Here is a 25,265-nt window from a genome sequence, read left to right on the forward strand (position 1 = left end):
CACACACACACACACACTAGATGTTCATCTTTTCTTTTAATAAGATGAATGGCAAGTTTGATATAATTTTTAAAATTTTTTTTTAGTTTTAATATTTATTTGTTTATTTATTTTTTTTAATGTGGTGCTGAGGATCAAACCCAGTGCCTCACGTGTGCGAGGCAAGTGGTCTACCACTGAGCCACAGCTCCAGCCCCTATAATATTTTTTATATCTTCAAAACTGGAACAAGTTAAAATGTGCTTTATTGCATGGTTATCAACATTTCAGAAATGGAACCCTTACAGAATCACAAGGCCCAAGACGTTTAACCTCATTTTCATCCACCAGCAGAAGTAGACTTCGAAGAGCTGCTCTAGTTCTAAGTTAAATGCTGTCAGAATCACCAATCGAAAAGGAAAGAAAGACGAAATCCTTGGCTTTTATACAGAGAGTTCTGTAATACATCAAGATGGTGACAGGACCTGTGTTCTTATTAAAGACACATTTTCCTCACTGTTTGAACAAAACTTCACAGAATAACTACCAGGTTTTAAACTATGGATCGGGTACTGTGGATGCAAAGATAAATACACTAGTGTGTTATCTTTTTCTTTAAGTATGTGGAAAGGAGAATATTCAGTTTGACGACTGACTAAAATGTTAATTTAAATTGCTGCAATTTTCTAAATGACTTAGAAAAACAGCCAAGGTTCTTTCCCTCAGTGAATTCAGAATAGAGTTGGAGGTATAAACATGTAACCTCTAAATTAATGCACAACATTTTTTTGTATTTGACTAATGCAAAATGTGCTGGGGACACATAAAGAAAGCAATAAATTTTGACTCACTGTGAACATTAGCCTGGGTCTTCAAGAATAGGCAGTTCAGGCAGAGGACACAAAAGTGCATTATGTGCAAAAGAAAGATTCAGGAAGAGACCCGGAGAGTGTGGGGCAAGTTGAATCAATAGGTGTGTTTGGAATATAGAGTACTAGACAGGTGCAGGTCAAAAAATAAAAATAAAAAAAAAACTATGAACAGTAAAATGTGGCTTAAATTTTTTAAAAGGGTGATCATGTGTCTACTCAAAGCCTCAATCAAGCAGCACAGTATCACAATGAGAATGTTTATAGCCCTAATAGTATTTCTTCCTCATTCTTCTTCTTCACCAGCTGCTAAAGAGAAAGTCCAGCTATTAGTGTTGATTAATAAGATTTACACACACCTGAGCAAATAGTAAGCTGAGTCCTTAGGTATTAGAGTTAGAGTGATCCTAAGTAAATACCACCTGTGAATTAAAGGAATCCAAATCTTAGATATAGTACACTCTGCCCCCACATCCACCCCCACTCCCATTTAGGAGCCAATCTTTGTTCTATATGGCAAACCAAGAGGTAAGGAAAAAAATAAATAACATAAAAGTCACATTTTGCTTGCTTATTATGGATGATATAAGAAATCCTTTCTCTTAAGGCAAATCAATTACCTATTTCAAGTTTTAATCAAACAATTTGGATTTTAAAAACTGCAATATACATTCAATTTGCCTACCACTAACTTTGTATCACATGATCAAACCAGTGATAATAATGACAGATTTTTGCTGCTAGAACATTTAACAATATATAATAAGAGGTATTTGTTTTTCTAGATGAAGCAAGTAACATGTTTCTAGCTTGTATTTATGTGGTGCCTCTCTACATGGAGACTTAGGATGCTTCACAGGCTTTATTTTATGTAATCCTCATTCCATTTCCACAAGAGGAGGAATTAGGAAGAAATATATTTTACCAAGGGAAAAATTCAAAACCAAAAGAGAAAAGGTCTGACAAAACTAAGCCTGGAACCCAGACACTCACCAGACATTGACAATACTTTCAGGTTATTCTAACAGGAAAAGTGAGACTGAAAATGAAGAATGAGGGAGGTAGGAATAGTAACAGCAAGTGACAGGCCTGTTGTCTTCCAGTTGGGGGCAGGAGAGAAGGGACATACACAAGAGACAAGAGCCACATGTATACCAGGGAAGATGGTATATATAACACGCCATGTTAGAAAATAAGTCTTAGTTGGTACCAATTTCAGAACTTCCAGGCATTAAAGAATCATTTCCCCCTTGGACTCTCCCAGAACTAGCAATATGTCACACTTAGTATTACAAGAGGACAGGATTCCATGCTCAAATACATTAACATCGCACATATGTAGAATGAGTTTCTTTCTGCAAGATTCCCAGGATCTTTAATAACTATCATGCCCTGGAATCTCAAAGAAGAAAAAGTATTACCCAGCATTGCCAAAACTTATTTCACAACAGGACTCTACCCACTCCTGGTGCTGGAGAATTCACCTACATCTCCCACACAGTGCCTGACAGAGCAGTGAAGTTCGATGGGGCTCACACCCAAACAGACAGTGTCAGGAGTGGAGGTAACCTGCAGAGACAGAAAACTCACATGGACGCTCTCAGAGAAACAAGGAGGGACTCATTACCTTTTGGAGGTCGTCTCTGTAACACTCCTGCTGTACCATTTCCAAAAGGTTCAAGGCCAACTGCTGCCTAGAGGGACCGTCCTCATCCAGGGACATACAGTCTTCCAAGGCAGTAGAAGATAGTATCTGCAGCAGTGGCATCACAAGCAGCAGAGACGACTTTGGGATTTTCTGACCCTCAGCAAAAGAGAAGAGCTTCAGGGCTAATAGTCAAAACAACAATTCACATTTTTAAAATTAATACCACAGTCAAACAAAATGTTAATTTAAGTGACATGTCAGGTTTTCCTATTCCTTTATAACTAGATCAAACACATATTTAGAATGATAAATCTCATCAACAAGGGGCAAAAAAAGAGCCTGAAAGTCACCTGTTATTTAAAACAAGCTATTTATGGGTATAACTGAAAGAATGATGATGTTTTTTGAGAAAACACATGTATCAGGTATAAATCAATTTCATTTTAGGTCAATATTTTTTTTAAATACAAGCCAACATTTTTCCTTTGTAATCTCTTGGATCCTACTATTGCCCTCAGCAAATAGTCAAGAGACCAAAAGTTCCTGGTGAGTGATAACAAAACCAACACACATGCTTTCTTCACTAACCAGCTGAGAACTGTGTTAGCAGATGAACAGCAAGGTGAGGTAGCACCACTGCCCTTTATTTGCTAAGAAGCAGATCACAAAGTCTCAAAGTTCATAGGCAGCATTACAATAAAACTGATTTCTGATAAGTAATTTTTTTCACGTGAAAACTCAACATAAGATCAGAAATATATAAACAGATGTACAAGAACTTAGCTGTATGTATAGTTTCCCTTATACTATTAACTGAATGAAGGAAGGCACAAATACACCTTTTTAACAGTATTCTTTCATGAATCCTGATTTACTAAAAGATGTTATTTATGGACTTCAGAGCTAAATTAACAAAAGTCAACTGATTTCCCCTACCTGCATCCCCTAAAATTCAATAAGCCTTAAATTATATCTATGAGTTGTCATTATTTTAAATCATCCTGAAGTCAAATGTTATCATGATCTGTTGTGTTTGTACAAATGTTACTCTAATGCTAATAATTTACTTTATTTTTTGCCTCAATATTAGTATTAATCCATAATTGTTGGAGTTTTTATGGAAATCATTATCTTTAATAAAATAGGAAATACATATAAATATTTCAGTCTTATAAATCTTCCAGATATTTTTATAAGTTGCTATGTATAATCAAGGCTAGTGATAGTTATAAAGCATATTACCTGAATGTTGAACGTATTTTTAATTTTAAATAATCTGAAATAAGTATCCTTTTGGCTATCTGATTTCTCTGAATAGCCATTCCCAATATTCTAAACAACAGTCCATCCTTGCTTTTCAAGATGACATACTGGTTCAGCAGTTCTCAGTTTGATTTATTCATCTAACTCAGGCAACCTCAAATCTGACACTGGTTTAGTAGAGAAAGAAAAGTCTATCAAACAATAGTAAAAGTATTTGAGTGTTTGATCTAGTATCATTCTTTTATGATATATGAGCCACAATATAGTTGTAGAGTTTCAGAATTAGAAATGGGTTTTCTCTAGGGCTTTGAAATTTTGTCCAAAACAAATAAAATCCATTTATATAAAAAGTGCAGAAAAGGTAAATCTACAGAGACAAAAGACAGGATAGTGTTTTGGGAATGAAGATTATACACAGGCATAAAAAATTAGGGGACTGATGAAAATATTCACAACTGGTTCACGGTGCTGTTTGCACATATTTATAAATTTATTAGAAAATACTTTATGTACACATTAAATGGCGAATTTTATGGCATGTAAATTTTACCTCAATAAAATTTTAAAAAATAACAAAACTATGGCTGTCAGAAGAGCAGCACTGGTAAATTATATATCTGGGAAGATCTCATGTGCACTGCTGTAATAAAAAGCGGGGGGTGGGACACAGATCAAAAAGGGAATAAGGAAGAGTGGCATGAAGGAGCAAAGACTGACAGGCAAAGCAGGGTGGAAATCAAAGTGAGAGTCAAGAACCTCGGCCATGTGCTAAAGTCATTTTTTCAGATATATCATAAGTGAAAGATCGATTCACTCAGACTCACAATAGATTAAAATGCCCAGAGGAGTGAGCTATCCAATAGGTATTTATCTCAAGCACGTCTTAAAAATGAGTGTGGGGGTTTATGAACATATCATGGCAACATGTAATTTAGACTGATTCTCCCATTACTACACAGGTTATATAAGACCAAGCAAAATGAGGCAGCATTACAGGAAAAAAAAGCACATTTTAAAGGAGTGTCATGTTTGCCAATCTGCCAGACTGTGCAACTTGATTTTTAAACCACATTCTTCTGAATTAGAACATTTTCACCTCCCCTTCTCCACCCTCTCAAGTCAATACTGGATAGTCTTTCATTTGTTCTACCTAATACAATAACCATAAATTAAACCCTGTTCAATGTAGCACCAACTGTGAGTAATAAAGGTGGAGAAACTTCTTAAAAAACAAACACAACCTACTAAACGCTTATTGTCTTTCAAGGGTTATATATTATTGGTTCTGATTTTGGTGTACCATTGTGAATCAAGCAATGCGTCCTTCAATACATTTATAAATGTCATTGCTATGATTTATACTATAACCTAATGTGCATCCAAGACACTGAGTAAATTGTGGTATATGAAACCTGACACAAGATGAGAAAAAAAAATATTCTATTTAGTAGTGATTAATTAGGAAAATACCAGAACAGAAACTCAAAATACGTGGGATAGCATTATATTCAGTTCAAGCGACTCCTGCCAACACTCGTGGTATATTTACAGTTTATTCTATTTACCTAGACTTAAGATTGGCTTCTGCTGACTTGCTGGAGTCTGTAGAAGAAGTAAAGCTATTCCAATTATGACCAATTCAACAGGAAAATCCTAAAAAAATAAGACAATGAAAGAGTTGAAGAGATTTTCCAGAACTAGGGCTTCATAACATGTAACCAAGAACAGGGTATTTAACATGAATAAGTGCAGGTATATTATATATAACATTTCTTATGCAAGTCTACACTAATAAAGAACTGGTGAATGCCACAGAGTCAGAAATAAATTCAAAATGTTATATCATATGGCCAAAGAGCACTAGGCTTAAACCAAAATAATTCAGAGGGAAAGCTCCTTATCACAACAAACTGACAAATCTTCAACACACTCAATCTTTGGAAAGCATTAAAAATTAGTGGAAATACTGAATTTAGGAACATGGCACATCTGAAAACTAATTCAATTTTTCTACTTACCCAATTCACACAATTCATCTATATAACTTGCACAATTAATTACATTAAGAAATTTTTAATAAATCATGCTATTATAATAAAAGAAATATTAGTGCCAAGGAGGCAGAGATTATTTTTTAATTATAGTAATTTATAAGCATATTGAAATGTAGCAAAGCAATAACCATAGAAACAAAAATCATTAAGTTCACCAAGAATATAAATAAAATGAAAAAGATACACACATTAAGTTCCATTAAAATGCAAGTGACATTATTTGAGGTTCCTAAATAAAGAAAACAATATATAATAGAAGGAGAAAGATCCAGCTAAAATTACTTCATTTTGAAATTTTACAGATGCACCTGAACAGCCAAAGTACCTATGAATCATGAGAACAGGCGAAAAGTAAAATAAAAATATGTGAGGAAGAGCCATGTGTTTAAAAGAAAAAAAACTTGACGGCGAACAATTTAGTTTGATACACTCAAAAGTTATAATCTTGGAGATGCTATCAACTCTGACACAAATTAATAAATATCCTCCATCTCAGCTTTACAATTTGAAGAATAAAATTAATCAAACTGCAGAATCTTTTAACATGTTAAGTTTATGGAGTTTTGGTAGGGGAAACAGCAAAAAGAAGAAAATTAATTTTAAATTTTTGTAAATGGAATATAATTTGTTTCTTGGTACCAGGGATTGAACTCAGGGGTGCTTAACCACTGAGCCACATCCCCAGGCCCCTTTTATATATATTTTATTTAGAGACAGGGCTTCACTAAGTTGCTGAGGCTGGCTTTGAATTTGGTGATCCTCCTGCCAAACTGCTGGGATTATAGGCATGTACTGGGCTGGGGATATAGCTCAGTTGGTAGAGTGCTTGCCTCGTAAGCCCAAAGCCCTGGGTTCAATCCCCAGCACCCCAAACAGTTGGGGGGGAGAGAAGAAGAAGAAGGACAATATAGGCATACACCACCATCCCTGGTGTATTCTAATTTGTGTATTTGGAGACTTTATATGTTCAGTTTTCAAATACAATTGAGAACAATGGAACAACTCATTTATTTCAGGATAACAAATTCATTTTAAAATAATAGACTTAACAGTATATATAATTTCATTATTCTTTGCCCTATTTTCCTCAACTTCAATATCTGTGTATCCATATAAAACAAAACAAAAGCCAACAAGATCATTCAAATTCCAAAATGACTAGCTTTCAAAAAGATCAGTGAGAAATAAAAGCATATCTGTTTACTAATGCTATCATTGGAAACCCGTTTTCATACTAGCTATCACTGCAAGGGCCACAAAGTAGCATTTTAGGGTTCTGAAACAAAATTGAAACATTTCAGGGGGTAGAACTTAAAGGCCTGCCCTCATAAATGACAATGACCTTCTCCAGGAAGGGTGAGACTGGTCTTGCAGAACAGAAGGTGAAAGAAAAAGAGCTGGAGACTCAAGACATCAAAAATAAGGAATAGTCAAGTGTGGAGAATTAGACTAGATAAATGTTAAACTGCTTACAGTTCTGAGAGGTTAAAGGTTTTCATTGATTGATTTTTAATGGACACAGAAGTATGGTACCACTTAAGGAGATCATTTTATAAAGCTTGTGCCACTTCCAGGCCTCCAGGTTCTGGTATAGTAACGGGTTCTGCACAGGTGCAACCCAAGGCTTCTCCCCGGAGATCCACAGCACCTCTTTGCTTCCTTCCCTATAACAGCCAGTTCAAGTGCCATAGAGCAAAGCTTGACAAATTGGCAAGAGAACCCCATGGATAAATGCTTCTTCCCTTATTCTGGATACTTCTGGGTGATTCTAAGACATTTCTCACAGGGCTTCTCAGAATATTCTGTGGAATGGAGCAACTGGTTGCTTGTAGCAATGTCCTATTTGTCATTTCTCATATTTCCTCTGACCTTCCATCCTTCACTCCTCTTGTCCCTTTCCCACCTGCTTCCCGGGATCACATTTGCAAATGAACTCCAGCCACATAAGTCCATGCTTTTGTGATCACCCAGGCTCTGCTTTTGCCTTTAGAGAAACTGAAGTTAATACAGAACCTATATAGAAATAGGAAATACAAAAGAGGAGTGAATGCCTCCATACCAGCCACAGATGTCAGGGGATTCTAAATGATGGGAAACACCTGGAGTCCAAACTGTCTGTCCTCAATTCAAGTAAAAGATATCACTGAACATGTCTCCTGAACCAGGCACTACGTACATATGCTGGCCACAGGAACACTACTGTAAACAAAATAGTCCCCTTTCCCTAGACATGTATAGTCTGTTCATGAACACTACTTAAAAAGAAAGTGAAAACGGGGTCTAAGAATCCACAGACACAATGAGGAAGGTGGCCCAGCTCCAACAGCCCCATGGCCACAGCTTTGCTACCCACCATATCCTCTGACAGAGCTGACTGAGCCAAGCTGGGCTAAACGGATCATTTTTCCTAGGAAAATGATCCTTAAACTGAGACACATAATAAAGAAAGGTGGTTGGAACCGTGTAACCTGATGGTGGTGTCAGAAACCCCTCATTCCTAGCCTTGCTAAAGGCAGAATGTTTATTTCACCTGTCCTTCACTTTGAGAACTATCCATTTCATCCTAATCAATATCACGTTTGCTTAATTTTGTTGATACGAGCACATTTATTTTGTTTGAAATGTAAAGAACCTTATGATATGATCATCAACTAATAGCTCAACTAAGCCCAAATCTGCCAAAACTAATACAGACTAAGAAATAAATTAATTTAGTATACAATGATATGTCTCTAACTTAACAGTAGAAAGAACAAGGGAGAAAAGTTAATGTAGTATTTGAACTGAATCTTCATTGATACCAGTGGAACGGGAATCTATCTATAATCTCAGATTACATACTAAGTGTTTTTTTCTACTTCATTTTACTTTGAATTAGTGTGCATTTAGGCCTTAAAGGATATGTGTTTTCAATTAATTTTCCTTATTTTTTGACCTCAGAAACATTGACATGAGTGTGAATAGCAAGAAACTTTCAAAACAAAATATTTCAACAGTTCTACTCATTGTTACTCTCTTTTAAAATTGTTCAAATGTGAGCAAAATGGAGAGAACTTAAATATGACCTTCTCTCACAGAAACCTTTTTGTTGTAAATGAAATTAATATTCTGTGATTCTAGGTTACAATAAAGAAATTTTTTAATTGGACTCAAGAGCCAACTTGAGGAGATTCTGTTGGCCAAAACTAGGACAATTTCAACTTCAAAAGGGACAATATCCTCCATAGATTGAAATACAAGAAATAGGCTGAAATTTGTAAGTTCATAATGATATTTCTAGAAATTGGAAAATAAAGGGAAAGGGGAAGAGTCACGTATTTATCCTGCATTTTCCTTATAAACTCCAAAACAAGATAAATCAAACAGGAGGAGGAAGTTTCTTTTTAAAGAAGCAGTGCAGCCAATAAGAAACAACAGAACATTATCATTTCTGCAATTCCCCATGAATTAATGGAAATAAGCAGAGAGTATCTATAGCTACTAACATTATAAAAAGAAAAGCAACACACATTATGCATTCCTTGATGAAAGAACACGCCACTCCCAAAGTCTCAGATGCAAGATAAATAAGTCATTCTGAATCTGATCAAGCCTCTAAGAACTACCTTTTTATTTTTTCTTCTTTTAACTAGAGCTTTATAGTTATGCATAGTAGTTGGTTTACATCCTGACAACCCATATGTGCATGGAATTCAATTTCAATTCATGAACCCCCATTTTTCCTCCCGTCATCCCTCTCCCTTTTCCCCACTTCTCCTCCCTCTACTCTACTAGACTCCCTTTCACTCATCTGTTTATTTATATTTGATTTGTTCTTTTTACTTATGCATAAAGTTGAAATTCCCTGTTCTATATTTATATATGCACACACATGATTTTTTAACAATTCATTCTGTATTGCCTCTCCTTACCCATCCCTCCACTCTGCCTCTCAATCTTCTTCATTACTGGTCTTCCCTTTATCTTTATGATATCCTATCTTTTCCTCCCCCTTTCCTTTATTTTACTCTAGCTTCCACATATGAGAAAAGGCATTCAACATTTGAGTTTGGCTTTTTTCACTTAGCATGATATCCTCCATTTCCATCCATTTAGCAACAAATGACATAATTTCTTTCTTCTTTAAGGCTGAATAGAACTCCATTGTGTATAAACAATTTCTTAATCCATCCATTTATTGACAGGAATCTGAGGTGATTCCATAATTTAACTATTGTGAATTGTGCTACTAAAAACTGATGTGACCGTGTTGCCACAGAATGCCAATTTTAGATCTTTTGGGAAAAAGGAGTGAGATCACAGGGCCATATGGTGGTTCTAGCCCTAGTTTTTTGAGGAATCTCCTTGCTGGTTTCCAGAGTGGTTGTAGTAGTCTGCAGTCCCACCAACAATGTATGAATATACCTTTTGCCCCACAAATAGAGCTAACTACCTTTGAACAGAGGAACATGTTAAAATGCTTTATGAGGATGTAATCAGCAAAATCCAGACTGTAGACAACTCTGCAGCTCATACAAGCCAGGTTTTTCAACACATAAACTGCAAGGAGAAAAAGAAGCAGGGAGGGAATAAAAGGGGACCACCTTTAGTTAAAAGACATCTAAAGGACAGATAACACAAACACATACACCCACTCACCCCAAAACTATATTATGGTGTTTAGAGATATGCATTTAGATAAGACTTACAACATGCAAGGAAATGACAACTACAGGTAAGTCATGACAGTCATGGAAGCAGGAGTTCATGCTTAGGATAGGCTTCTGCAGAACTTCTGGGGTGGCCAGAAGATTCTATTTCTTGATCTCTGTGATGGTTACAAGAGTGTTTGCTTTGTATGTGAAAATATAAAATCACCTAATAATGGTAGTTTAAAATGCAGATGCTTGCTTGCGCCTTACTCAGAACTACTAAATCAATGTCTCCCGGAGCAGGTCCCAAGCATTTAACTTCTGATAAACTGGACACTAGTTGGAACCATCTGACTGAAATATGAGCTTCATGAGTTTTGTCTGTTTTCAACTATTCACTCTGTGTATCGTAGGTAGCTGCTTAATAAATACATGCTAAGGAGAGACATACAATAAAACAATGATGTTAAAAAGAACAAAACTGAAATTATAATTGATAATTATGTCTACTACTCAGAGAATCTAGTACAAGTACACAGGAATAATATGGAATTTACCTAGGAATACCAAATTCATAGGAAAGAACTGGCAATTCATTTATATAATAATTATCCATAAAATATTTTGATATCTTATAAATTATTTATCCATGTGTACCTCACATTATATTTATTATATGTAATTGTACCTACTATAAACAATATACTATATATTATACATAAAAGATGTACTTACATATCTTAACAGATTTGATATAATTATATAATAAGTGGCAAAATAATGTCTATATACATAAATATATGTGTAGCATTGTATATAACATAAAATGTATAAATTACACAAAATATATTATCTAGAGTCTCAGTGTATATGAAACCATTCTAATCATAAGATTGACAGATGGGGGCTAGGGTCATAGCTCAGTGGTAAGAGCACTTGCCTAGCATGTGTGAGGCACTGGGTTCAATTCTCAGCACTATATATAAATAAAAAGCAAAATAAAGATTCATCGACAACTAAAATTAAAACTTTTTTAAAAAAAGAAGTACTGTCTTTAAAAAAAAAAAAAAGATTGACAGATGATTTACTTGAGCTTTCCTTGGCTCCTATTTTGCATCAAAAATCAGCATTCACTATTTTCTCACCTGACAGTCATTCCCACTTTCTCCAATGTGAACAATGGACTTTTATTTAGTGTATTCTCAGAATACTGTACATCCCTTACATTATATGCCACTTCATGACACATAATGCTGTTGACCATTTCCCTCTGATTGAGATATTCCTTCTCTTGACTTTCATGTCATCTGTTTCTTCTGCTTATCTTACAATTCTTCTAATCCTATTTTCTCAGACTCCTCTTTAACAGTACACTTCAAATATCAACAACTCTGGAGTTCCATCCTAAGTCCTGTCAGTCTATCCCATGGTTAAAACTCCTCCCCATGGTAGATGGCTACAAATCTACACCTTTAGCCTAGGCCTCTATTCTGGGTTTCAAATACTATATCAACAACCAGTGATCCATGCACACCTCCAACCAACTATGTCTAAAACCAAATTGATCATCTTCCATCCAACATTTGCTTCTATTTCTCAAAGTGAATGGTACCAACCAGAAGCCCAGAATAGAAAGCTGCCACTCTACCAGAGACCCTCTTCCTAACCATCTAATCAACCACAAAACCTTACCATATTCTCTCCATGGTTCTCTTTCCCCATTCCATTCCCTAATTTTCCCCACTCCATTCCCTAATTTGATCCTTGCTGTGGGCTAAATTATATCCCCTCAAAATTTATGTTGAGGGCCCAACACCTAAAGTGACTATTACTTGGAGTAAGGAGGCAGTTATGATTTAAAGAGTTCATAATGGTGAATCCCTAATCCAACAGGGCTGGTGTCTCCATAAGAAGAGACTAGAGAACTCACAGCCCATCTCAACATGCATGGAGCCTGGGAGTAGATGGCCATCTGCAAATGAGGAAGAGAGGACTCACAGGGACATAATTGGTCAGCACCCTGATTGTGGACTTCTCGGTCCCAGAACCGTAAGAAATACATTTCTGTTGTTTAAGCCCCGCAGTCTGTGGTATTTTGTCCTAAGACACCTGCCTCACTTCCTGCCCTATGAGTATTGCTCTATCTGAAACACCCCCCAAAACACACAAAAAACGAAAGTGCCTCTCTGAGGAAAGGTCTTCAGTAGCATTGCATTACCTGAAAGATAAAATGTAAACTCGTTTGTGTGTCATAGAAGAGGGTCCAACCTTATCTTCCTCACCTTAATCCTTCAACAATGCTCAAATCAATGCTCTTGTTTTCTGAAGAGGTCACGCCTGCCTCTCTCTCTGGCTTCTGTGTTTAAGCACATGCTGACCTCCCAGCTGGAATGCCCTTCCCAACCTCTGGATTGTACTTAACTCCTCTTCAGTCTTCAAATCTCAGTCCATGCCTTACCTCCCTTAACCTGTGCTCCCAATACTCTGTAAATGTACTCACCTGAGAACATTAATCTTATGGTACTAAAATAGTTATTTACATGCTTGTAAGTCCCTTGAGGTCACAGAATATATTTTTTAACTATGATTTTATAGGGCCTGTCTAATAGCAGTTTTTAATACATGGATAACACAGTGGTAGATCTTTAACTAATGCTCCAAAGAGTATTTAAGGATTCATTTTTATAAAAAAAAAAGTAGTACATTAGTATGACCTAATTATATTAGATCAAATCACCTCTACTATGCAATAAACTAAATGAGCATAACAACCCAGGTAAGGGATAACTGACACATTATATTTTCTTGCTATCCTTACCTCCTTCAGAAGTTCAACGCTGCGGTCTAAAAGCTGAATTAAAGATGAGCATTCCCCAGTTATCTTTAAGCTGACTTCACAGATACACAGCAACTGCAGGGTTAGCTGGGTCAGCTGAATTTTCCAGAAAACAGGATGACGCAAAAGACTTAAATATAATTCCTCAATAAACAGCATCACTTCTGTTGTCTGTATCAGATCTTTGATCTGCTTATGAAAGATATTATATATTATTAAAATAACGTACACATCACAGGATAATGTTAAACTATGCAAGAAGTTTTTAACAAAATAGTTTTCTCTAAACCTATGAAGACATAAAGGAGATGAAGTAAGTGAAACAACTCAATGAGTCTTAAAACACACAACTCTGTCCCCTCCTTTGCCACTAACCAAAATACAATTTGCTACTGTTTTTGTTATTGCTGCCTGGCACAAATTCTTTTCATTTATTTTTCTAGCTTCTCTGAGTACAGATGTCTTAAGACAAATTACACAGGAGTGCCAAGGGAAGTGGTGAAAAAATGTTGAGGGAATTAATTAAAAGCTGGTTTTGAATTCTCTTAGTGAACTCTCCTTCCTACAGTCCCACTGTAGAGACTTGGTGGTAAGGATGAGCACTTGATTCTAATGCACTAGTAAGCCCTACATCTGCAAGATATTAGCTCAAACAACGGCAGCAGAGCATCATTTCCATACTGGGAAGTTTGATAAAAGACCATATTTAAAGGGTAGGGTGTCTTCTCAACAGACTCATGTATTAGATAAGAAAGACTTGGGTGCTCTTGAAAAATCCCAATTCAATTCGAACCCAGCTGCTCTGATCAAAATTATGGAGTTGGTATTAAGGATATGTCCTGCTCACAGACACACTGGCATTTCCCAGAGATTACAAACGATGAACCATCTGCTTCCATCAGGATCCTTGTGTCTGTTAAGTTCATCAAGAGGAAAGCCTACAGTGGACCAGCTGTACCTTTCAACAGTGGTTACCACCAGCACAACCCCAAATTGCTGTCAGTTATACACACAGATAAAAATTAGTTTCTAACAATAAAAAAAAGATAGTAAAAGATCAAAGGGGAAAACGGCAGAAAATATTGTTATTAAAAAATATATGAGGGGCTGGGGAGATAGCTCAGTCGGTAGAGTGCTTGCCTTGTAAGCACAAGGCCCTGAGTTCGATCCCCAGCACCCAAAAAAAAAAAAAAAAAAAAAAAAAGAACAAAAAATATATGAATAGTCCAGTAGATAATTTTGACCATTTCTGTTTTGTTTTGTTTTGTTTGGGGGGGGTTGTTTTTTGCACAGAGTAGAAAAGTCAAAGGTCACTGAGGAAAGAGATGGATTTAATATGAAAGTCCAATGTTTATTTGATGGTACATTTCTTTGAATGACTTTATGCATATTTGGAATCTGTAATTAAAAAAAATTAAGAAGACAACCTCAGCAAGTTAGCAATAAAGGCCCTCCCTAGTCTTGAGTATTATCAAAATTCTTAATTTTGATGTAATGTTCTATCTTTATATAGAAATAGATCATGAATAATATGTGATGACAAGAATCACAATGAAAATTAAAAGGACAATTCCACAAATATAAAACAGAAGAGCACTTGGTATGAGAAGCAAAATAAATAGAAGATTCACTGACCACATTCTCAAAGGATGGCAAGGCTGTTTATTAAAACTAATTTAAATGTGATTCTGTCCCAGTGCATCTGGGCTGGATCGTACCTACAGCACTGTATTCAGCTCTAAGCACATTTCATAGTGGCACATTCTGAGCACCAACAAACTAGAGAATTGCTGACAAAGGAGAATGAAAGTCTGGGAACCATTTCATATGACAAAGTAAGGTAATGAAGACAAGAGAGAAGGGAGGAAGGGAGAGAAGGGAGAGAGGAAAACAAGATAGGATGCAAATGGACTTTTTAAAAGCTTATTTTGTCTTTTATGGGAACAACAGAGGCTACTGGTTGTTTAGTTTTGTTTAAATAGAGGTTAAAAGAAGAACTTGCTAAAAAAAAATGGGTGCCTTACAAAACAGTATGTTTGTCACTTAAATATCCAATTAGTAAGGAGATGGTCATCTTTTAGAGAAAATCAGAAATACCTGTAATGAGTGGGGAACTGGATTTGGCTGCCTGTAAGGCCCTTTCTACTGTCAATTTCTTTATTATAATAAAGCTGATTTGTTAAGTGATGAAACTTAATTACATCACTAATTCCAAATGATGCTTCCTTTTTCCTTACATGTATCTCAATTATATTAGCAAGTCAAATATTTCCAGAAATATTCGAATATTCTAACAGTATTTAAACTTTTCATGAAGATGAAGGCAAACATTTACCAAAAAGCACAGAACAAGACACTATAAGCGGTAGGTGGAAAAAATATGTATACATATACCCTAGTTCAGGACATTCTGCCTATACACTGCTTTATTGTCTGCACACACACACACACACACACACACACAAATGGCTTTACAAAAGTCACAGAGGAATTTATTTTAATTAACTTTTCTCTGCCTTGATTACAGGAAAAACCTGTTTATGAGTCATGATGGAAAGATGCACTCTAGTCACTCCTTGCTAACACAAACTTAAAAACAGGTTATCTGTGACCTCAAGTGATCATTCTGAAATACATTCACAGATTCCCTCCATCAGCTGAGCAGCATGGCACTCTGATTCCAGGCAAACGGCTAACCTCAATTATGGGATGGGATAGCCTGATAAATGAATTCCTACACTAACACAACACACTGGCCACTATAATTTTTTTAAATCTGCTGTTGTAGAAACATTAGCTCAAATTTCTCTCACTCATGAACGCTGTCAACATTTTATCCACACCTCTATGAACCACCTTTCAATCATCTACTTTCAATTATAAAAATTTACATACTTGTATTCATTCATTCATTCATTATACTATGGATTTTTCAAGAGCATCAACCCTCAGGGCCACCACATATGCCATAAGGGGAAAGGTAGACACTGGAATGTAGCACTCAGTTGACCAACATTTGCATCCCCAGAGTTGTATCTGTCCAGAGACTCACCTTTTCTATAAATTTGCAGTTTTCTTTTTTAATTTTCTTGTACCTTGCCCAGTGTCTAGCACAAGAGAAACTCAACTCAAAATCTTTTCCCTGATAAGTCTTTCTTAAATAAAGTTTTCATTCCTATTAATTCCAAGAGAGCTTGTGCTAATTTATATTTTCATGAATTTAGTTAACTGAGCACATGTTAACATTAAATCTAGATATGGTTCCTTTATGTTCTCCAAAAGATTGGAAGCATTTCTAGAACCAGGATTGTCTCCAAGTTCACCAAATCACATAGGATCTAGAACTACTTTACATACATTGATAATAATAGTCAACACTTGCTGCTACTAATACTACATTAGGGAAAGAAGAAGGAAGACATTACCTGCAAACACGGAATCATGTCGCAACAGAGCTGAAGTATCTGTTGTTCCAGTATGGATGGCTGTGCTTCATCACAGGGAACCCGGGGTTGAAGTAAGACTTTTCGCAGGGCTAGTCGGAGTTTAGCATATTCTTGTGACTGGGATGGTTCACAATACAGATACCACAAAAATGGTGCCATTATTTGGACACATGAAACTTCCGACCTGCAAGTGATGTAATGCATTAGCCACTGTAAGTTAAATACATTACAAGAATAGTGGCATGTATCGATTTATACTTCATGACATACCAAACCACCATTCCATCAAGTGTAATTTTTCTTCTTTCATTTCACTATGACCTAACTAGATCTATGCCAAACAGTTCTTTGTGCACTGAGGGAAATGAAATACTGGAAGATCAGGAGGAAGTTGCCCAGGACTAGAAGTCTTTTTTGCATATTAGAAGAGTAGCTACATATCCAGGTTCGGTTTTCGTGAACATCAGAACCGTCTGAGAAACTTTTTAATATTATAGATGTCAGGATCTACTCTCCAGTATGATTACTATGGTGTATATATGAGGTGCCCACCCCACAAAAGCTCATGTGTTAGACAATGCAAGAAAGTTAGGTAAAACGATGGGGTTGTGAGGGCCTGAACCTAGTCGATGCATTCATCTGCATGAATGGATTAACTGGGTAGTAACTGTAGGAAGGTAGGTGTGGCTGGACAGGGGCGTCACTCAAGGCATGCCTCTGGGGTGTATATTTCCTTCCTGGTGAGTGGGGGTCTCTCTCTCTCTGCTTCCTGATTGTCATGTCGTGAGCTGCTTCCCTCCTCCACACCTTTTACCCATGATGTTCTGCCTCTTCTTGGGCTCAGAGCAGTGGAGCTGGGCATCTATAGACTGACACAATGAGCCCCAAATAAACATTTCCTCCTCCAAAATTGTTCTTGTCAGATCATTAGGTTACAATGGCAAAAGAAGGTGACAAACAATGACAAAAGCATGCAGTTTTGGGAAAACTCTGCAGGTGAGGACCTATATTAAACAAATCCATACAACAATCCTAAAATGATTGTGATGACAGCTAACATTTACAGTATTCCACTTATCTACAATTTTGCTTTATGTAGCTTCAGATACCCTGAACCAGTCTGATTCCAGAAACAACTCATGTGAAACTGCACACGGCTGAGCAGCACGGCAATATTTCATACTATCCCACTCTGTTCCTCCCAGGACATGAATCATCCTTTGTTCAGCATGTACATGCTGCATATGAGATGCACCCATTGGTCATTCAACAGCTATCTCAGCTATCAGATAAACTGCCAGGGTATCACAATGCTTGTGTTCCACTTACTTACCTTTACTTAATAATGGTAACAAAACCCAAGAGGAGTGATGCTGGCAATTTAGATATGCCAAGAAGTCATAAAGTGCTTCCATTTTTATTTTTTAAATTAAAATATTTTTTATTTTTATAGACACATTTTGATTCATTGTACACAAATGGGTTACAACTTTTCATTTCGATGGCTGTACATAGTGTAGAATCATACCATTCATGTAATCATACATATATATATAGGGTAATATGGTCTGTTTCATTCTACTGTTTTTCCATCCCCACCCCCTCCCATCCCTTTTTCCTCTACACCATCCAAAGTTCCTTCATTCTTCTCTTCCCCCCATTACCCCCCACCATTATATATTGTCATGCACTTATCAGAGAAAACATTCGGCCTTTGGTTTTTGGGGCTTGGCCTATTTCACTTAGCATGATATTTTTCAACTTCATTTACCAGCAAATGCCATAAATTTATTCTTCTTTAGGATGAGTGCTCTGTCTGAAGTGTGTGTGGAAAAGATTTTCTCCCACTCTGTAGGCTCTCTTTTCACATTGTTGATTGTTTCCTTTGCTGCGAAAAAACTTTCTAGTTTGAATCTATCCCATTTATTGATTCTTGCTTTTATTTCTTGCACTGTGGGGATCTTGTTAAGGAAGTCTGATCCTAAGCCAACATGATGGAGATTTGGGTCTACTTTTTCTTCTATTTGGTGAAGGGTCTCAGGTCTAATTCCTAGATCCTTCATCCATTTTGAGTTGTGTTTTGTACAGGGTGAGAGATAGGGGTTTAATTTCATTTTACTGCGTATGGATTTCCAGTTTTACCAGCACCATTTGTTGAAGAGGCTATCTTTTCTCCATTGTAAGTTTTTGGCACCTTTGTCTAGTATGAAGTTACTGTACTTATGTGGGTATGTCTCTGTGTCTTCTATCCTGTACCATTGATCTACCTGTCTATTTTGGTGCCAGTACCTTGCTGTTTTTGTTACTATTGCTCTATAGTAGAGTTTAAGGTCTGGTACTGTGATACCTCCTGCATCACTCTTCCTGCACAGGATTCCTTTGGCTATTCTGGGTCTTTTATTCTCCCAAATGAATTTCATGATTGCTTTTTCTGTATCTATGAGAAATGTCATAGGGATTTTAAATGGAATTGCATTAAGTTTGTATGGCCATTTTGATAATATTAATTCTACCTATCCAAGAATGTGGGAGATCTTTCCATCTTCTAAGGTCTTCCTCAATTTCTTCAATGGTTTGTAGTTTTCACTATAGAGATCTTTAGTTAGATTGATTCCCAAGTTTTTTTTTTTTTTTGAGGTTATTGTGAATGGAGTTGTTTTCCTCATTTCCCTTTCACATGTTTCATTGCTTATGTATGAAAATGCTTTAGTTTTATGTGTTGATTTTACATCTTACTATTTTGCTGAATTCATTTACGCAGTCTAGAAGTTTTCTGGAGGAGTTTTTGGATCCTCTAAATATAGAATCATGTCATCCGCAAATAGTGACAGCTTAAGTTCCTCTTTTCCTATTCATATCCCTTTAATTACTTTAGTCTGTTTAATTGCTCTGGCTAGAGTTTTGAGGACAATGTTGAACAGAAATGGTGAAAGACGGCATCCCTGTCTTGTTCCCTTTTTTAAAGGGAATGCTTTCAGTTTTTCTCCATTAAGAATGACGTTGGCCATGGGCTTAGCATAAATAGCCTTTACAATGTTCAGGTATGTTCCTACTGTCCCTATTTTTTCCAGTGTTTTGAGCATGAAGGGGTGTTGTATTTTTTCAAACGCTTTCTCTACATCTATTGAAATAACCATATGATTCTTATCCTTAAGTCTACTGACATGATGGATTACACTTATTGATTTATGGATGTTGTACCAACCTTGCATTCCCAGGTGAACTCCACTTGATCTTGATGCACTATCTTCTTAATATGTTTGGATAGGGTTTGCCAGTATTTTGTTAAGGATCTTTGCATCTATATTCATCAAGGATATTGGTCTAAAATTTTCTTTCCTTGATGTGTCTTTGACTGGTTTGGGTATGAGGGTGATATTAGCTTCATAGAATGAGTTTGGTAGGGTTCCTTCCTTTGATATTTCCTGGAATACTTTGAGAAGTATTGGAATGAGTTCTTCATTGAAGGTCTTGTAGAACTCAGCTGAGAATACGTCTGATCCTGGGCTTTTCTTGGTTGGTAGGCTTTTAATGGCTTCTTCTATTTCATTGCTTGATATTGAATCTGTTTAAATTGTGTATGTCCTCCTGGTCAGTTTGGGAGGAGCATATGTCTCTAGAAATTTGTCAATGTCTTCAGTATTTCCTATTTTGTTGGAATATAGATTTTCAAAGTAGCTTCTCATTATAATATGTATTCCAGTGGTGTCTGTCGTGACATTTCCTTTTTCATCACGAATTTTAGTAATTTGAGTTTTCTCTCTCCTCTTTGTTGGTGTGGCTAGGGGGTTGTCTATTTTGTTTACTTTTTCAAAGAACCAACTTTTCATTTTGTCAATTTTTTAAATTGTTTCTTTTGTTTCAATTTCATTGATTTCAGCTGGATTTTAATTATTTCCTGTCTTCTACTACTTTTGGTGTTGTTCTGTTCTTCTTTCACTAGGGTTTTGAGTTGTAATGTTAGGTCATTTAGTTATTGACTTTTTATTCTTTTCTTGAATGTGCTCCATGCAATGAATTTTCCTCTTAGTAGTGCTTTCATAGTGTCCCAGAGATTTTGATATGTTGTATCATCGTTCTCATTTACCTCTAAGAATTTTTTTATTTCCTCCCTTATGTTTTCTGTTATCCATGCTTCATTCAATAGCATATTATTTAGTCTCCAGGTGTTGGAGTAATTTCTCTTTTTTATTTTTTCATTGATTTCTAATTTCATTCCATTATGATCTAATAGAATACAAGGTAGTATCTCTATTTTTTTGTATTTCCTAAGGGCTGCTTTGTGGCATAACTTATGGTCTATTTCTGAGAAGTTTCCATGTGCTGCTGAGAAGAAAGTGAATTTGCTTGTTGATGGATGGAATATTCTATAAAAGTCTGTTAAGTATAAGTTATTGATTGTTCGTTATTTCCACAATCCCACAGTGCTGGGGACTTGAACCCAGGCCTCCAGCATGAGAGGCAGTAAGTTATTGATTGTATTTTGAGTTCTATGGTTTGTTTAGTTTTTGTTTGGAAGATCTATCCAGTGGTTACAGTGGTGTGATAAAGTCACCCAGAATTATTGTGTTGTGGTCTATTTGATTCCTGGAATTGAGAAGGATTTGTCTGATGTACATGGATGCACTGTTGTTTGGGACATATATATTTACGATCATTATGTCTTTCTGATTTATGTTTCCCTTAAGCAGTATGAAATGTCCTTCTTATCCCTTCTGACTAACTTTGGCTTGAAGTCCACTTTATCTGATATAAGGATGGAAACCCCTGCTTTTTTACTGAGTCTGTGTGCGTGGTAGGTTTTGTTCCATCCTTTCATCTTTAGTCTGTGGATGTCTTTTTCTATGAAATAAGTCTCTTGCAGGCAGCATATTGTTGGGTCATTCTTTTTAATCCATTCTGCCAGTCTATGTCTTTTGATTGATGAGTTTAGGTCATTAACATTCTGGGTTATTATTGAGATATGATTTGTATTCCCAGTCATTTGGGCTTATTTTTGCTTTTTAACTTGACTTGGTTTCTCCTTTGAATGGTTTTTCCTTTAAGGTAGGTCCTTCCTTCGCTGACCTACATTGTTGTTTTTCATTTCCTCCTCATGGAATATTTTGTTGAGAATATTCTGTAGCTCAGGCTTTCTATTTGTAAATTATTTTAACTTTTGTTTAACATGGAAGGATTTTATTTCATCTTCAAATCTGAAGGTTAGTTTTCCTGGGTATAGAATTCTTGGTTGGCAACCATGTTCTTTCAGAACTTGAAATATGTTGGTCCAGGCCCTTCTAGCTTTTAGAGTCTGGGCTGAGAAATCTGCTGATATCCATATTGGTTTCCCCTATATATAATCTGATGTTTTTCTCTTGCAGTCTTTAAAATCCTATCTTTATTTTGAATGCTAGGCATTTTCATTATAATGTGCCTTGGTGTGGATCTGTTGTGATTTTGTGCATTTGGTGTTTTGTAAGTCTCTTGTGTTTGATTTTCCATTTCATTCTTCAGACTTGAGAAATTTTCTGATATTATTTCATTGAATAGGTTGTTCATTCCTTTGGTTTATATCTCTGTGCCTTCCTCAATCCCAATAATTCTTAAATTTGGTCTTTTCATGATGTCCCATAATTCTTAGAGATTCTGTTCATGATTTCTTACCATCTTCTCTGGGCAACTTTATTTTCAAGATTAAATATTTTGTCTTCATTGTCTGAGGTTCTGTCTACCAAGTGGTCTAGTCTGTTGGTGATGCTTTCCATTGAGTTTTTTACTTGGTTTATTGTTTCCTTCATTTCAAGGACTTCCATTTGTTTTTTGGTTTTTTTTAGAATCTCTTTCTGTTTGTTGAAATGATCTTTTGCTTCCTGCAGTTGCTCTTTCAACTGCTTACTGGTATGATCATTCATTGCCTGCATTTGCTCTCTTATCTCCTTTGCTTCACAAATCATCTTAATGATGTATAATCTGAAGTCCTTTTCTGACATTTCTTCATCCATACTGTCACTGGATTCTATTAATATAGAATCTAGATTTGTTTGGATCATTTTCTTCCCTTATTTTTTCATGTTGTTCATGTATCTTCCCCTCTAGCAGTGCAGATCTGGGGTATTGCAGTTTCCCCCCTACAGGCTTATAGTGACCCTATAGGTTTCAAAAACCTTTTCTTTAAGTGGGAGATCTATATTAGCAGTGACCAGTTCAGACAGTATGCAACCTGAAACCAAATAGCCCCTATGAGGATGTTAACAATATTGCCATAATAAACAGAATGAGTTCAATTATTATCTTCAGTATAACAAGTAGATTTGCAATAAGGTCTGTAGTTTCTAATGGAGGACAAAGAGGATGTGGAGGAATGTAGGATGTAGCTGTTAATGGAATAAGAAAAGAATATATAGAAGTTCTAGATCATAGAAAGAGTGAGAGTGTAATCAAAAAAAGTTGGTTGTTAGTATGGGAAAAGGGAGAAAGAGACTCTGAGAGAACAGGTAAACAAATGGAATAGAGAGTGAGAAAAGTAAAGAAATAAAATAAAATTTTTTCAATAAGGAGAAAAAAAGAAAATCTAAACTATAACAGTCATACAATATTCAAACCTCCCAGTCTTCAGTAGCCTGATATATGAGAGGTACCTGACAATGAGTTTCAAATCTCCAGCAGGCATCTCAGGATGAGATTTGCCCCACCTAAAGATAGGAGATACAACTTCCAGGATTATCCAAGATGGCCGCTCTGGCTTCCAAATATTTTGGCAAATGGGGAGCAGCAGCTTGGGGTGTGGGTGTGGTCAGCTGGAAGTCCTGGAGGTGGGGTGTGGTTGGTGGGGCAGGGGTTCTGGAGGTAGGGTGTTGTCAGTCTATTTGTGGGATCATGGAGGCAGGGAGCAGTCTGTCTGGGGGTCGTGGTGGCAGGGAGCAGTCAGTCGATGTGAGGGCCCCAGAGGCAGGGAGTGATCTGTTGGGCTGAGGGATCCTGGAGATGGGGCTCAGTCAGGCGGGCCAGGGGTCCTACAAGTCCTGACTGTTGTCTCAAAATGGCAACAGCCACGTGTAACCAAACCTGCAGGTACTGTTGACAATGAACTTCCAGGCAATAGCAGGCAGTTGGCGCTCCACTGAGGGTATGTGGTCAGTCTGCTGACTGCTGTCAGACAATCGGGAGGTGAACCTCAGGCAGTGGGTGATGGGTAGGTGAAAGGCGGCGATGGACAGGCAAAAAACAGGCAAATGGTGGATGGTAAGCGCCAGTGAGCAATCTGCACTCAAATAGTAGTCAATATGCTGGTAAACTGCAGGTGATCGCAGTAGACAAATGGAGTAAACAGCAGGGGATTGATAAGATGCAAAAACTGCCTCACCAAGAAACAGATATCCTCTGCTTGAAACCCGAGTTATGGAGCAACAAGGAATGCAGCCTCCCTCTAATCTGCCATCTTGGGTCCTTTTTTCATAAAGTGCTTCCTTTAACTGAACACTTAACAACTTAATAATGGGGAAAAAATCATATGCTGCAGTTGCTAAGAGCCACAGTAAATTTAATGTTGCTAATCTTTTAATATTTATTTTTCTTTAACCAAAGAGGTTTCTGTTATGTTTCCCAGGTGACCTTGAACTCCTAAGCTCAAGCAATCCTCCTACCTCTGCCTACTGAGTAGCAGGGGCCACAGGAACATACCACCCTCTCCAGCTATGTTGTTAAAGCCTATTGTACACCTAATTTATACATTAAATTTTAGCATACGTATGTATGTTGCTATGGTTTGAGTGTGGTTTGTCCTCCAAGGACTTGTGTGTTGGAGGCTGGGTCCTCAGTTAAGTGGTATGGAGACAGCGGGACCTTTAAGAGGTGGAACCTAATGGAAGGTCTTTAGGCCACTAGTGATGTTGTCTGCAGAAGAGATTAAGGTAGTTCTTATGGGACCCCAGAGTTAGTTACCTCAAGAGCAAGTTATTATAAAAGCATGAGCCTGTCGCCTGAATTCCTTTCTGACTTCCTGTGTAAAAATGTGCTTTTTCTCTTACCAACTCCTACCATCATGACACCATGAATCATGAGGCCTTTCACAGAGCCTAGCCTTCAGAAACCTTCAGAACTATTAGTTAATATACCTCTTTTCTTTATAGTTATCCAGCGTTGGGTATTTTGGTATAGTAATGCAAAATGAATACCTATTTAAAAGGGGAAAATAGAGTGTGTATATTTTTTTCCAGTAATCCATATGTCAGAATGTCCTTCAAAAATAAAATCTAATCATGCCATTAATTTAAAATAGTTTGCCCAATATTTAGCCCAATTCACAATCCCTTTATAATCTGACCTCTGCTTATCTTTCCACCTTCATTTCTTGCTCCCCACTGAACTCCTTATACTTCTTTCAGATCTTCAATCAAGCAGTTTGGGCTTTTCTGACTTGTTCTTCCCTCTCCCTATAATATTCTCACTTTCCTCCTATTCCTCCCTCAACACATACCTGGCTAATTCCTATCATCCTTCAGTTTTGATTCATAGTGACTTGCCAAGGCCCTTTTCTGACAGGAGGTCTTTGTCAGGT

At 36.7% G+C, this 25,265-nt stretch overlaps 1 protein-coding gene across 1 annotated transcript in view; it reads right to left on the bottom strand.

Moving 5' to 3' along the window:
- The window catches only part of Focad (focadhesin), a 299,217-nt gene that overhangs the window by 195,740 nt on the left and 78,212 nt on the right, over positions 1-25,265 (bottom strand). Inside the window, exons 7-10 of the mRNA XM_047524416.1 lie at positions 16,706-16,910; positions 13,263-13,469; positions 5,325-5,412; positions 2,476-2,678 (exon numbers count right to left, since the gene is read on the bottom strand). Of these exons, the coding sequence (XP_047380372.1) occupies positions 2,476-2,678; positions 5,325-5,412; positions 13,263-13,469; positions 16,706-16,910 (703 nt within the window). The remainder of the gene's footprint in view (positions 1-2,475; positions 2,679-5,324; positions 5,413-13,262; positions 13,470-16,705; positions 16,911-25,265) is intronic.

The sequence above is a fragment of the Sciurus carolinensis genome, chromosome 14 (assembly GCF_902686445.1).
Source record: "Sciurus carolinensis chromosome 14, mSciCar1.2, whole genome shotgun sequence".
NCBI classification, from domain to species: Eukaryota; Metazoa; Chordata; class Mammalia; order Rodentia; family Sciuridae; genus Sciurus; species Sciurus carolinensis.